Source organism: Bubalus kerabau, chromosome 13, assembly GCF_029407905.1.
Source record: "Bubalus kerabau isolate K-KA32 ecotype Philippines breed swamp buffalo chromosome 13, PCC_UOA_SB_1v2, whole genome shotgun sequence".
In the NCBI taxonomy this organism is placed as follows: Eukaryota; Metazoa; Chordata; class Mammalia; order Artiodactyla; family Bovidae; genus Bubalus; species Bubalus kerabau.
In genome coordinates this window covers 47,802,844-47,817,654 of record NC_073636.1, presented here as the reverse complement: position 1 = coordinate 47,817,654, position 14,811 = coordinate 47,802,844, and the positions used below count along the sequence as shown (strand labels likewise).

The 14,811-nt window shown below is 42.5% G+C and overlaps 1 protein-coding gene and 1 non-coding gene across 2 annotated transcripts in view; both read left to right on the top strand.

Annotated features, from left to right (window-relative positions):
• The window catches only part of TMEM230 (transmembrane protein 230), a 31,876-nt gene extending 17,310 nt beyond the window's left edge, over nt 1-14,566 (top strand). The window contains exon 6 of the mRNA XM_055544229.1: nt 14,267-14,566. Coding sequence (XP_055400204.1) covers nt 14,267-14,306 — 40 coding nt within the window. The 3' untranslated portion in view covers nt 14,307-14,566. The remainder of the gene's footprint in view (nt 1-14,266) is intronic.
• Nucleotides 11,481-11,553, top strand: TRNAE-UUC (transfer RNA glutamic acid (anticodon UUC)). The gene has a single exon. It is a non-coding gene; the product is annotated as a tRNA-Glu (tRNA).
• Nucleotides 14,567-14,811: the final 245 nt, after the last annotated feature.

Here is a 14,811-nt window from a genome sequence, read left to right as displayed (position 1 = left end):
AAGAGTCAGACACGACTGAGCAACTTCACTTTCATGCATTGAAGAAGGAAATGGCAACCCACTCCAGTGTTCTTGCCTGGAGAATTCCAGGGATGGGGGAGCCTGGTGGGCTGCCGTCTATGGGGTCGCACAGAGTCGGACACGACTGAAGTGACTTAGCAGCAGCAACAGCAGGATGGATTATTACAAACAGTAGCAAAATCAAGAACCCTTCTACTATACTAGACTAATGATTAGAAACCATAATAAGGGTTCCACTCACACTAACTGTGAAACAAAACACCTAGAAATCAAATTAATAGGAAGTCACTGAATGTATTTGAAGAAAATAATGAAAGCTTACTGAGATACTTGAGAGATTAGTTTACTCACCAAGTTGTGTCCAACTCTTTGCAACCCCATGGACTGCAGCACGCCAGGCTTCCCTGTCTTTCACCATCTCTCAGAGTTTGCCCAAGCTCATGTCCAAATTAGTAAGTTTATATTGTAAAGAGTTATACATTTGTCTACAAATATAATTCCATCCTAGTCAAAATCATGTAGAAGGGGTAAGGAGGACTTGACAAAGTGATTCTCAAATCTATCTAAAAATTAAAGGGATGATCCTAACCAGAAAAAGATTTCAACAGAGAAACTTGAGGGAGTACTTATTATCCTTTTTGATATTGTATGACATTGTAAAGCTACAGAAATTAAAATAGAATAGTTCTGCACACACATGAAAAGAGAAGTAAGTGGAACAGAAACATTATTCAAAAAGAGGCCTAAATGTCAATAAAAAATTTAGTATATGACAAATGCACAATTAAAATCATGAGAGGAAGGATGAGTTGTTTAAAAAATGGTGTTAGAACAACTGGTCAACAAATGTGCCCATTCTTGGGCTCCTCTTTGTATTTCCTTGTTCCTTTGGGCTGGGTGTCCTCATGTGACTTGTATTGGCCAATGAAATGTGAGTTCGAGTGATGCGTGTCACTTCTGATAAGCTGTAAGAGCCAGTGCACAGTTTCCCTTGTTTCTACTTCCTCTAGTGAGTCCTGAGTAAGGATGATGCACAGAAGAGCTCCTAAGTGATGCATAATAAATGTGTAGTGTGAGAGAGAAATAAACCTTTGTTTAAAGCCACTGGAATTTAGAGTTTCTATTATGCATCATAACCCAGCCTACCCTGACTGATATAATTTCTATCTCACACTTTAAACTTGTCCTGAGGCAGGAGGCAAATGAGCCCCCCCCCCGCCCCCAGGGTAAAGCAATTGGAAATTCATTCTATATTGATGGAGATTCATCTCTATTGACAGAAATTCCAAGACAAGAATAGCAGGACAATTAGGGAGGAGGCTAGATCCTGCACAGACCACATATTTCTCATTCCCAAAGTCTGGAGATCTCCCTGACCACACAAACACAGAAAAGGCTCCTAGGAGGCCAAAGGGGAGTCATGTCAAGGGATATTCTACCCAGCTGACTTTTCAGTAGGCTCCATCTTAGCTAAGAGATGTGTGCACACACAAGGAGGGATCCTGAGATATACCAAATATGGAAAGTGAACCATAATGATATGATTTGGTATATGATTTGGTATACCAAAATCAGTGAATCATGATTGGCCAAAGGAATCATAATGATTGGCCAAAGGAAACCCAGAAGAAATGCCTCATATAAGTGATTTTAAATGCCATGTGGGTGCAACTTAAGCACTCTCCTTCTGCCTGTGTGTCTCTCCACACATACTATACTCTTTTCCCTCCTACTAAATACTTTACCTTCTTCACTACTTTCCGACTTTGTGGAAATTCTTTTCTGCAAAGTCAAAGAGCCAGGGCCCTTGTCACTGACCACTGGTCTAGTGGCTAGGATTTGGTGTTTTCACCACTGCAACCTAGCCTTAATCACTGGTTGGGAATCCAAGCCCTGCTCCAAACCATTGCAGGCCACCCAAGATCAGTTAGAAGAAAAACAATTCACACCAATATTTTAGAGATGCAAATCATTAATATTCAGAGTATTAATGTTTTGGAGTATTTGTGGTTTTGAGGGGAGTGTTAGGGAGATGGCATTCAATTCAGTTCAGTTCAGTTCAGTTCTGTCGCTCAGTCGTGTCTGAGACTTTGCGACCCCATGGACTGCAGCACACCAGGCCTCCCTGTCCATCACCAACTCCTGGAGTTTACTCAAACTCATGCCCATTGAGCCAGTGATGCCATCTAGCCATCTCATCCTCTGTTGTCCCCTTCTCCTCCTGCCCTCCATCTTTCCCAACATCAGGGTCTTTTCTAATGAGTCGGTTCTTCACATCAGGTGGCCAAATTATTGGAGTTTCAGCTTCAAAGGCATTGCGGAACCCCCAAGATAAAGTGCTATATGCAGGGCCAGCTACATAATAAAGCACAGAATGAAAATGCAGGGTCCCTTGTTTTAAAATTTATATAATTTCAAGATGGTGACCACAGAGCATAAACTATGCATTGGGGCATAGTTTATGCATAAACTGTGGGAGATCAGCCCTGGGATTTCTTTGGAAGGAATGATGCTAAAGCTGAAACGCTAGTACTTTGGCCACCTCACGCGAAGAGTTGACACAATTTCCTGACTATGCTGCCTCAGATTATACTTCCACAAGGCAGTGAGGTTGATGTTTGTGTTTCATTCATGAAGTCTTTACTCCAATGTTGCCTTCTCATTTAGGCTAACCTCTGTCCTCCATACTCCTTATTTATTTTTCTCCTGTAATACTTTTCACTATCCATCATGGTATACATTTACACATTTATCTTATTTATGTGTATCTCCCCTACTAGAATGTAATCCATGAGGGCACATATTTTTGTCTGTTTTGGTCATTATTATATCCTCAACACCTAGGACAGTGCCTATCATATAGTGATTACTCAGTAAATATCTATCAAAAGAGTGAATAAATGAATTTAAAGAATATCAATATGAATATCTAACAGGCATCCACACATTATTGGTTCACCTGCTCAACAATAGTTAATGATTTTGTTTCAAGTCACAGTATCATGTTATCCCCTCTGAATAAGGTAACAACTGCACCACAGCATTCCCTGTCCAATAACAAAATTGGGTCCTTGGCCCATTGCTGGAAATCCTGACGGTAATTGTGAAATTGCTCATGACACAGGATGTCATGAGGTTGGGACTCATGACATCCAGAGGGTCCCCGCCATCCACACCTGTTAGGAATTGGGCTGCACAGAAGGAGGTGAGCAGTGGCAAGCGAGCAAAGCTTCATCTGTATTTACAGCTGCTTTCTATCACCTTCTGAGCTCTGCCTCCTGTCAGATCAGCAGCAGCATTCAGAGATCAGATCAGATCAGTCGCTCAGTCGTGTCCGACTCTTTGCGACCCCATGAATCGCAGCATTCCAGGCCTCCCTGTCCATCACCAACTCCCGGAGTTTACTCAGACTCACGTCCATCAAGTCAGCAACATTAGATTCTTTTAAAAGGACAAACCCTACTGTGAACTGCACATTCCAGGGATATACATTGTGTGCTCCTCACGAGAATCATCCTGAAACCAACCCCACCCCTGCCCTTATCCCCAGTCCATGGAAAAAAATCATCTTCCATGAAATTGGTTCCTGGTGCCAAAAAAGTTAGGGACTGCTGCTACAGGGAAAGAGTCTTTTTTTAAAAAATAATTTTACTAGGTTGTAATTTACCATAAAATGCACTCATTTGAATGGTATGGCTTGATGCACTTAGATATATGTATATACTTACATTCTATGTTGTTTTATTTGGTAAAAATACACAAAATTAAGTTTACCATAATAACTATTTAAGTGTACAGTTCAGTAATGTTAAGTATATTCGCATTGTACAACAAAGATTCTCTAGAATATTTTTATCTTAAAAAATTGAAACTGTATACCCACTGAACATGAAATCCTCCTCCCCAGGGGAAAAGTTTCCTTTTAATTCATCCTTATAATGAAGCATTCAGAATGCATAAAGAACTCCTTAAAGTAATCTCAAAATCGGACTACTTCCAGAAAGAGTCAAGGAATCATTTACTACTCTTAAGTGTACAAATAAAAGAAAAACTATCCAACTCAAATCAACTACTAAATTAATAAAAAGAATTTAGAGGCTCCTGTAAATAATAGTCTTCTATCTGGGGCTCAAATGATGGGACCAGGACTAGCTTCTCTTTGCATTTCAGTTCTGTCTCTAGGTGTTATATCCCTTCCCATGGTGGTGGGAGCAGCCAACCTTTTCTTCCTGGGCCTTGTGAGGAGGCTCTTCCTTCCCGGCAATCCAAACAGATGACTCCTCAGTCCAATGGTAAGATGACTTCCCATTAGATCAGTCTGGTTTCCTGCCCAAGATGGAACTAATCTCTGTGGGCAGAGGAATGGAGTCTATTGATAGTCTTAAACCAATTAGGATCCATGTGGGAGCTTGGGTAGGAGTCTACCTTCCATGCACTGACTGGCTGAGAATGTGAGAGTGATGATTTTAATTAAGAAAATTGAGTGCAGGTGATAAGGGGGAATGGCTGCTGGGGCAACATCAGAATGTCATCATTGCTATGTACTTTATACAATTATATCAGTCAATCACTTAGTATTCAGTGAGTTCCAGTTACAAAATGACCACCTTGATGAACTTTGGAGTTGTGGATCAGGTTGTACCTGAATTTTCATTTAGGGTTTCTGAAAGAAGTGTTTCCAGGACAAACCTGTAAGGTGGTGAGGTGGGGGAAGCAGGACAGGGAGGGAAGGAGAGGAAGCCCAGCAAGAATGTCAGCCCTGGCCTGATCATTCCAGAGCCAAGAGTAAATTACACACCCAGGCAAAGGAACTGGGCTATTGTACTCCCACACCAATGTTTGTCTACTGGCCATGGAGAAGGGGGGAAATTCCCAGGTACTTCCAGCCCTCCAGGTAATCACGGAGGCACCTATACCCAAGGGCACTCTTCTGAAGGTTTCTAGTGGTAGCCATTCACAATGAAACTGACTGGAGATAGGTGCACAGAACTGGTCAAAGGTGGGCTTTCAACAGAAACCACTGCAGAACAGATGTGACCATGATTTTCTGTGAAAGCTGGTGCCAGATGAGCAGGCTCAGGGGCACAACATCAGGGCAGAGGTCAAGCATCCTACCTTGAGAGGAGTTGTTACCAAAAGTGCCACACAAAGGAGTAAGGTGCAAGGATGGCACTGGGAACAGCCACCATGGGCCTAGAAGAATGTAGTTGTGGAACAGAGAAGAGTGAAATGCAGGTGTCAAGAGGGACAGTCAAGAGTGGGTGGGGAGCTTCCCTAGGGGTCTAAAGGTTAAGAATCCACCTGCCAATTCAAGGGGCACAGTTTTGATCCCAGATCTGGGAAGATTCCACATTTGTTGTTGTTCAGTCACTCAGTTGCGTGTGATTCTTTGCAGCCCCATGAACTGCAGCATGCCAGGCTTCCCTGTCCTTTACCATCTCCCAGAGTTTGCTCAAATTCATGTACATTGAGTCAGTAATATCATCCAACCATCTCATCCTCTGTCACCCCCTTCTCCTCCCACCTTCAATCTTTCCCAGCATCAGGGTCTTTTCCAGTGAGTCACCTCTTTGCATCAGATGGCCAAAGTATTGGACCTTTATCTTCAGCATCAGCCCTTCCAATGAATATTCAGGGTTGACTTCCTTTAGGATTGACTGGTTTGATCTCCTTGCTGTCCAAGGGACTCTCAAGCATCTTTTCCAGCACCACAGTTCAAAAGCATCAGTTCTTCAATGCTCAGCCATTTTTTATTTTCCAGCTCTTACATCTGAGAGTCCAACTTTGAAGGTCAGCAGGATTTAATTACAGAACTTCTACAAGACTGGGGAAACAGAGACTCTTGGAAGGTACAAGCAAAACCTTGTGCACACCAGGACCCAGAAGAAAGTAGCAGTAACCTCACAAAAGACTGAGCCAGACTTGGCTGTTTGTGCTTGGGAGTCTGGTGGAGGTGTGGGTCAACTTGGCCTACCACAGGGTCAGGAAGGAGGTCACCATTGCCCCTACCATTGCCTCAGGTCAAATTACAGGGCGGGAACACAGCCCCACCCATTAGCAGAAAATTGGATTAAAGATTTACTGAGCATGGCCTTGCCTACCAGAACAAGATCCAGTTTTCCTCATGGCCAGTCCCTCCCATCAGGAAGCTTGCACAAGCTTCCACATACCTTGAAGCAACTAAGCCTGTGTGCCACAACTACTGAGCCTGTGCTCTAGAGCCTGGGAGCCACAGTAAGAGAAGAAAAAAGTGAAAAGTGAAAGTGTTAGTCGCTCTGTTGTGTCTGACTCTTTGCAACCCTGTGGACTGTAGCCTGCCAGGCTCCTCTGTCCATGGGATTTTCCAGGCAAGAAGAGAAACCCCCTCAATGAGAAGACCATACACCACAATGAAGAGTAGCCTCCACTCACTGCAGCTAGAGAAAGCCCACATTCAGCAACGAAGATCCAGCTGAGCCAAATAGATAACTATAAATAAATAAATTAAGCAAATAAATCTTTCAAAAAATTTTTCCTACTTCCTAACAACATAACAAAAAAGTGAAAAGGACAAGATAGCTCTTTTCCTATTTTCTCACCTTGCACCATCAACACTCACCAACCCAAGCCTCAGATTGGCCTTGGGCTCACCCATCCCAGAGCATGTCTGGGCTTGGCAAACTGCTCTTCACCTGGGCTCCAGAGATGCTCTCCCAGTGCTGTCACTGGTGCAAGGCCTCAGTCTCAATCCTCAGCTCTATCCCTCCCGCAGTGCCCTGACAACACCCAAGCCCTCCAAGCCGGCTCCAGCAGTTAACTTTCCAGATAGTAACTTTGGCTGTGCAGCAGTTACCATCAGTGTGGCATCCAGATCTTCTGGCGGTCCTTTCACTGGTTATGTGTGCCCAGTCCTGGGGTTTCTGTTCTTTTTCAAGTCTGTGACTTTCATGGGAGGACTGTTCTGGAGTTCTTGGAGCTCTTCTGTAAGTTCTAGGATTCTACATTCCCTGTGTGCTAAGCATCTCAGTTGTGTCTGAATCTTTGTGACTCTATGGACTATAGCCAACCAGGCTCCTTTGTCCATGAGATTCTCCAGGCAAGAATACTGGAGTGGGTTGCTATTTCCTTCTCCAATGCATGAAAGTGAAAAGTGAAGTCACTCAGTTGTGTCCGACTCTTAGTGACCCCATGGACTGCAGCCTTCCAGGCTCCTCCGCCCATGGGATTTTCCAGGCAAGAGTACTGGAGTGGAATGCCATCGCCTTCTCCATACATTTCCTGGGACAGCCCTTAATCAATGAGTGATAGTATAGGAGAAGGAAAAGTCCAGTTCTCTTGCCTGAGGGCAAGGTAACTCAAGAGCTCAGGTGAGGCTGGACTGCACCTGAAAGGCTGCCCTAAATCAGGTTTCTTCCCCATCTTCTTCCATCTCATTTCCCCTAAGAAGCCCTTCCTCAGGAATCTGTTGCACATAACTCTTCTCAAAGTCTGTTTCCAGGGAATAAGACCTAAGTCACTATGCTGGTTGGCTCCAGTTACTTGGGCCATCAGTCTCCATAAGAAGGCTGGAACTGAAACTGTGCAACTTGGATTGGGACTTGAACCCATGGTCTTTTAATTGAGATCACACATGTGGTCTCAGGACTCCTTGAAACTCAGGTTCTTGATATCTCATTTCAGAAAGAATTCAGTGAGAGACAAAGTATTGGGTAAGAAGTGGATTTATTTAGAGGAACACAGTCCACAGAGTGTGGGCTACCTCAGAAGGTGAGAGTGGCACTAGAGTACAGGGCTGTCAGTTTTTATAGGGGTGGCTAATTTCACAGGCTAATAAGTGGGAGGAGTATTTCAGCTATTTAGGGGAAGGGGTGGGGAGTTCGAAGAATCAGGCTATGACCCACTTTTGACCTTTTATGGTTGGCCTTGGAACTGTCATGGTGCCTAGGGGCGTGTCATTTAGCATACTGATGTGTTACAATTAGTGTATGCTGAGGCTCAAAGTCTAGTGGAAATCTTATCTTCCATCTTGGGCCTAGTTGTTTCTAACCATTTATGTCATGACCTATGGCTATGGCAGTCTTTTAAAGTTTGTGCCCTGTCCCCTTCCCTCCTATTTCAGAACTAGATCCTTAGGAAGCTTCAGTTCATGCTCTGATAGTCTCATAACTGGTAAGGAAAAGTCTCTTCCCTACCAGCTTCAGGTAGAAAAATCCCAGAAAGAATTCTGTTTGGCCAGAGTGGATCCAGTATCCATTCCTGCAACCATTACAATGGACAGGAAAATGGGACTCTGCAGACTCCCTAAGAATTACATTGTTAGAAAGTAGGAAAGCATTCCCTAAGTGATAGGGACACTGTTCTGGTTAGACAGAGGAATAAATGGTAACTGCATTTGTGAGAATACAGGCTTGGCTGCAAGTGACAGAGATAAAAAATAATACCACCTGAAGAAGATAGAAATGGGCTTTTCAAGTGCACTAGTGGTAAGGTGATGCTGGGAGGGATTGGGGGCAGGAGGAGAAGGGGACGACAGAGGATGAGATGGCTGGATGGCATCACTGACTCGATGGACGTGAGTCTGAGTGAACTCTGGGAGTTGGTGATGGACAGGGAGGCCTGGCGCGCTGCGATTCTTGGGGTCGCAAAGAGTAGGACACGACTGAGCGACTGAACTGAACTGAAGTGGTAAGGAATCCGCCTGTCAATGCAGAAGATGCAAGAGACATGGTTTCGATCCCTGGGTCAGGAAGATCTCCTAGAGTATGAAATGGTATTCCACACCAGTATTCTTGACTGAAAAATTCCATGGACAAAGAAGCCTGGAAGGCTAAATTTCATGGGGCTGCAAAAAGTTGGACATGACTGAGCACAAACAGATAGAAATAGTTTTTTCTCTCACAAAAAAGTCCAAGGTGGTATAGCATCTCAGCTCTATCATGTTGCCAGAAGCTCTGGCATCTTCTTTCTTCTTGTTCTATCTTTCCTGCTCTGTCTTGCTTTTGACCACATGATTCAATATAGCTCCCCAACCCTCTGCCTTCCATCACTGTAGTAGAGAAAGGGGGAAAAACAAGGGAGAGCATACTCCTTTTTTTTTATGAATGCAATCCAGCACTGAGACCTATGGCCACATCTAGCTTCAAGAGAAGCCAGGCAGAGCTGACTTTATTCTTGGCGGCCATGTGCCCAGCTAAAATTTGTTGTTCTGGAAAAAGGGGAGAAGAAATATTGGGAGACACCTGGTGTCCCAAGACTCTTTCCAGATATTTATATTTATGGGCATTTAGGGAAAAGACTACTGGGATTTTTGAATCCCAGTGAAAAAGGACCGACTTAAAGTAATATTTCTCAGTCATATCCTATAAAATGCTTCTTCTAAGGGATTCTAATAGGTGTAACAATAAATCAGAGTTCCATAATCAAATACATTTGGGAAATTCTGGGCTAAATGCTAGGGTTTTTTTTCTTTAATCACATGACTTCTGTCATGCCCTCATGGACACTATGACACTCCCAGGAGGACACAGATTGCAATGACATGTACTGATATCTCCAGGAGGAGTGTTTTTAGGAAACTGTTTGGAGAATATTTTCTTCAAAAAGGGTCATCTTCTCCTCCAACTCTCTCATTGTCATTTTTCCACTGTAACTCCTACATTCACAAAGATAACTACCATACTCCTGGTCATTTTTCAGTTCATTTCTACTGAAACTTTTGTTTTATGCCCCAAGCTGGTTCAGTTTGGAGAGGTGGAGAGACCTGTGCACACACAGTCCCAAAGGTAGGGAGGAACAAGCAAGTATCTCAATGGAGTGCTGACTAGGTTGATTTGACTGAAGTCAAGTACCTGTAGGGGCTCAGCCAGTGAAGAATCTACCTGCAATGCAAAAGACCTGGGTTCAATCCCTGGGTCAGGAAGATCCCCTGGAGAAGGGAATGGAAACTCACTCCAGCATTCTTGCCTGGAGAATCCCATGGACAGAGGAGCCTGGAGGGCTACAGTCCATGGGATCTTAAAGAGTCGGACATGACTGAGTGACTAACACTTTCACTGTCTTTCAAGTATCTGCAAAGTTGATTAATGTCAGATGATGACAGACTAGGAAAATAATGTGACTATCCAGCAGGCACTGAGGAGTCCTTGAAGGGCTTTTTTTTTTTTTTTTTTTTTTATGAGGGAAGCAATACACTTAAATTTGTATTTTAGCAGAAGAAAGCAATGGCACCCCACTCCAGTACTCTTGCCTGGAAAATCCCATGGACAGAGGAGCTGGTAGGCAGCAGTCCATGGGGTCACACAGAGTCAGACACGACTGAGCGACTTCACTTTCACTTTTCACTTTCATGCATTGGAGAAGGAAATGGCAACCCACTCCAGTGTTCTTGCTGGGAGAATCCCAGGGACAGGGAAGCCTGGTGGGCTGCTGTCTATGGGGTTGCACAGAGTCAGACACGAGTGAAGTCACTTAGCAGCAGCAGCAGGGTTATTTCTTGGATGGCATTACCAATTCAATGAACATGAACTTGGGCAAACTCCAGGATACAGTGAGGGATGGGGAGGCCTGGCGTACTGCAGCGCATGGGTTTGCAAAGATCTGGACACGACTTCATGACTGAACAACAAGTAACTGTGACAAGCTGGGGATGAGAAGAGGACCTACAAAGTCAATGAAAGTCACTTTTGGAACCATCCAAGTTCATGTGGTACCAGGCCGAAACATTTCTCTGTTCCATCTACCAGTTTGGGCAGATTAGGAGGGACCTTGAAGACAGGGCAGTGCAACTCAGCAGGCAGAGCCACAGCCCTCTAGGAATGTCCTCAGACAATAAGCTTCTATTTTTCTGGAATTAAGGTGGACCCCAGGGCTGCAGTTTGACCCATCTTGGAATTTGTTCTTCCACTGTTTCTTAGCCTCAGCTCCATTCAGAGCTTTGTCTCTGTGGATATCCCTAGATTATTAATATCCCTCGCCCTGATTCCTGGACCTTGGGAGAGGTTACGTTGCCCTCAAGAGTATCACAAAGGTCCACGAGTTTAGGTTGTCCAAAGGCTATTCTGAGCATATAGATGGTCCCAATACAGACCACAGAGGGCCAAAGCCTGCTGACTTTGTGCAGCCCAAATATTTACTTGTCAAGCCCCCTAAAATGAGGGAACAAGAGCAGAAATGAGTCAATGCATTCTTGTGTTTATTTTTTGACCTGGTTGACTATAGAAGGACTCAGAAAAACTCAATGTGGCCAACATCTGCCCATCACCATGCTGAAGTTGCTCCAGTGACCTTAGAGGCCAAACTAAGTGAATTCTGGGTCTTGAGACACAGCAAAGCAGACCACTCCTCCTGCTTGGGTGAGCCAGAATTTTAAATTTCAGTGTTTAACTTCCTCTCTCCTTTTTCTCCTTTACTTTTTAATTGTTGTTATTGAAAATAATGCAACATTTAAAAATTGTACATAAAAATAATTACCCTCAGGAAATTCCCTGGTAGTCCAGTGGTTAGGACTCAGAACTTTCACTGATGATGACCTGGGTTCGATCCCTGGCTAGGGAAATAAGATTCCACAAGCCTTGTGGTGTGGCCAAAAAAAAAAAAAAAAAATTTACCCTCAGCCCTCTCCCTTAACACAATCCCACATATTTAATGTTTGATTTCAGTTTTTGTCATTTGAAGATATTTTTGTATGTAATTGTATTCATAGCACACACGCTATTGTGTAACAATTTTTAAACTTGCCATTGATTAATTCCTAGGTTGTTTGAAAATATAACCATAGTTTTTAAAGATAAGATAACCTAATAGTAGTAAACAAATCAAAATTAGAAATACTCTTAGTATTACCAGCCCTCTTAACTTTCTATCCCAGTCTTGTGTCAAGAATTTATTTTCTGGAGTCAGTTAATTTGGGGCTCAAATTCTGGGGCTACCACTTAATACTTTGTGTAAGGTTACAGAAATTACTTGACATCAGATGTAAAGTTGACATAAAGTTATGAGAGCTCAGTTGGTAAAGAATCGCCTGCAATGCAGGAGATTCCGGTTTGATTCCTGGGTCAGGAAGATACGCTGGAGAAGGGATAGGCTACCCACTCCCATATTCTTGGGCTTCCCTTGTGGCTCAGCTGGTAAAGAATCCACCTAAAATGCAGGAGACCTGGGTTTGATCCCTGAGTTGGAAAGATCCCCTGGAGAAGGGAAAGCCTACCCACTCCAGTATTCTGGCCTGGAGAATTCCATGGACTATATAGTCCATGGTGTTGCAAAGAGTCGGACATGACTATATGACTTTCACTTTCACTATGGCTATAGTGAGGAGTAAATAAGAGAATGTACATGAACTATCTGGCACATTTTTGGTCATGGTAAGCTTTCAAGATATCTGAGTTCCTTTTCTTTGATTTTACTATACACACATATTTCTGTAGAGTTGCAGTTATGAAATACTTGTTAGTTTCCCATTGAAATTGTATTGTAACTAATTTCTGTTACTGCAGTTTTCAGAATTACTATTTAGAAGTGGTGGAGTTCGGATCTGAAGCTAAGCACTTCAAATCCTGCTGTCCTACTCTTGATTTTTTTTTTCCATCAAATGATTTGGAAACCATATATCTCATCTTTATTTTATGTGATTACCTTTGAAATTTAAAGACATCTGAATTTGTATTTTTTAGTCAGATGTCATCAATGAAACGGAATCTATTGCTTTCATTTGGTAAGGTAATTTAAGCACAATTTTTCTTCTTTCCTCTTCTCTTGCCTCCTAGTTTCTATTTAAACTTTTATTATTCATAGTGAAAAAATTTTTAATTCTTTTAATAACTATTTTTATATCAGTAATGTTTTTAATAGCAACATAAACAAGAATAACTTAGACTTAGTTCAAAGTTTTATTAAGTTTCATTGTTCATCGTTATTTATTTTATACAACTCTTCTTTTAAAAAATTGTGGTAAAGTACACATAACATAAAATTTGCCATCTTAACCATTTTTGGGCTTCCCAGGTGGCACTAGTGGTAAAGAACATGCCTACCAATGCAGGTAGACGCAACAGACACAGATTCAATCCCTGGGTCAAGAAGATCCCCTGGAGGAGGGCATGGCAACCTACTGTGGTACTCTTGCCTGGAGATACCATGGATGGAAGAGCCTGGCAGGCTGCAGTCCATAGGGTCGCAGAGTCCGACATGACTGAGTGACTTCACTTAGTAGCGTTAAGTACCTTCACATTCTTGTGCAACCTTCAGTACCATCCATCTCAAGAATTATTTTCTTTTTGCAAAACAAATTCTGTGCCTTTACTGGGTGCACTAACTCCTCATTTTCCCTCTCCCCAGCACTGGCAACCACCATTCTAATTTCTGTTTCTTTTAATCTGACTACCCTAGGTACCTCATGTAAGTGGAATCATACAATATTTGTCCTTTTGTGAATTGTTTATTTCACTTAGTATAATGTCTTCAAGGTTTATCAGTTGTAGCATGTGTCAGAATTTCCTTTCTTTTTAAGGCTGAGTAATATCCACTGTACGTGTGTAACACATTTTTTTTATCCATGGGCTTCCCTGTAGCCCAGCTAGTGAAGAATCCGTCTGCAATGTGGGAAACCTGGGCTCGATCCCTGGGTTGGAAAGATTCCCTGGAGAAGGGAAAGGCTACCCACTCCAGTATTCTGGCCTGGAGAATTCTACGGACTCTATAGTCCATGAGCAAAGAGCTGGACATGACTGAGTGACTTTCACTCACTCATTTATCCATATTCAGCTCTTTCTTAAGTTCTTTTTTTAAAAAAGAAATTCATCTGCTGAACTAATAGCAAACAAACACATTACTTAAAATTATATTAATTATTCAGAACTTTAATATTACTTAACACTATTTTAATAATTTCTGTATGTGCTGAAAATAGCACTTTGAGTTATTTTTTCAAGTAGGGCATTTGGTTCATCTCAAGTTGAATGTTTCATGCCTGGCAGAATTCTAAAGATGGATTCCCTTCACCCCAGATTCTCATCCCCTGGATAGCCAACAAACACTAACCTAAAAAAAAAAAAAAAAACAAAACAAAAAAAACACTAACCTAGGTACTGCTGGAAGGTGATGTTGCAATTACTAATTAAGGTTCCCAATCCAGAGGAACTTTAAAATACAGAGGTTATCTGGGTAGTCATGATCAACTTATGCGAGCCTTTTAAAAAGCAGTAGAAGGCAGAAGTAAAAAATGATTCACAGAATAAGAATGACTTTACATATCATTTCTGGTTTGAAGACTGCAGGGATCACATGAAAAGGAATGTGATTGGCATTAAGGAACTGAGAGAGAAGTCCCTGGTCATCAGCCAGTGAAGAAAGAGCCCTCAGTTCTCTAAACTTCAAGGAACTGAATTCTGCCCACATCAGAAGGAGTTTGGAAGAACCACAGTAGAAACTCCGGAGAAGAATGTAGCCCTACTCCCACCTCGATTTCAACCTTGTGAGACCCTGAGCAGAAAAACAAGCCAAACCTGCCCAGATAACCTGAACTATAGAGAAGTGTAAGATAATAAAGAGGTGTGTTTCAAGCTGGTAAGTTTATGGTGATTTTTACATAGAAACAGGCAACTAACACAATGCTTCACTGTCTTAGTTCTCCCATATAATTAGAATAACTTTTTCTTTTAGATTTATTTTTTACTTTATTTATTTTTCGGCTGTGGTGGGGCTTCGTTGCTGCATGGGGGCTTTTCTCTAGTTGCCGCAAGTAGAGCTCTTCATTGTGGTGCTCCGGCTTCTCTCGCTGCGGAGCACGGGCTCTAGAGCACTGGCTTAGTAGCT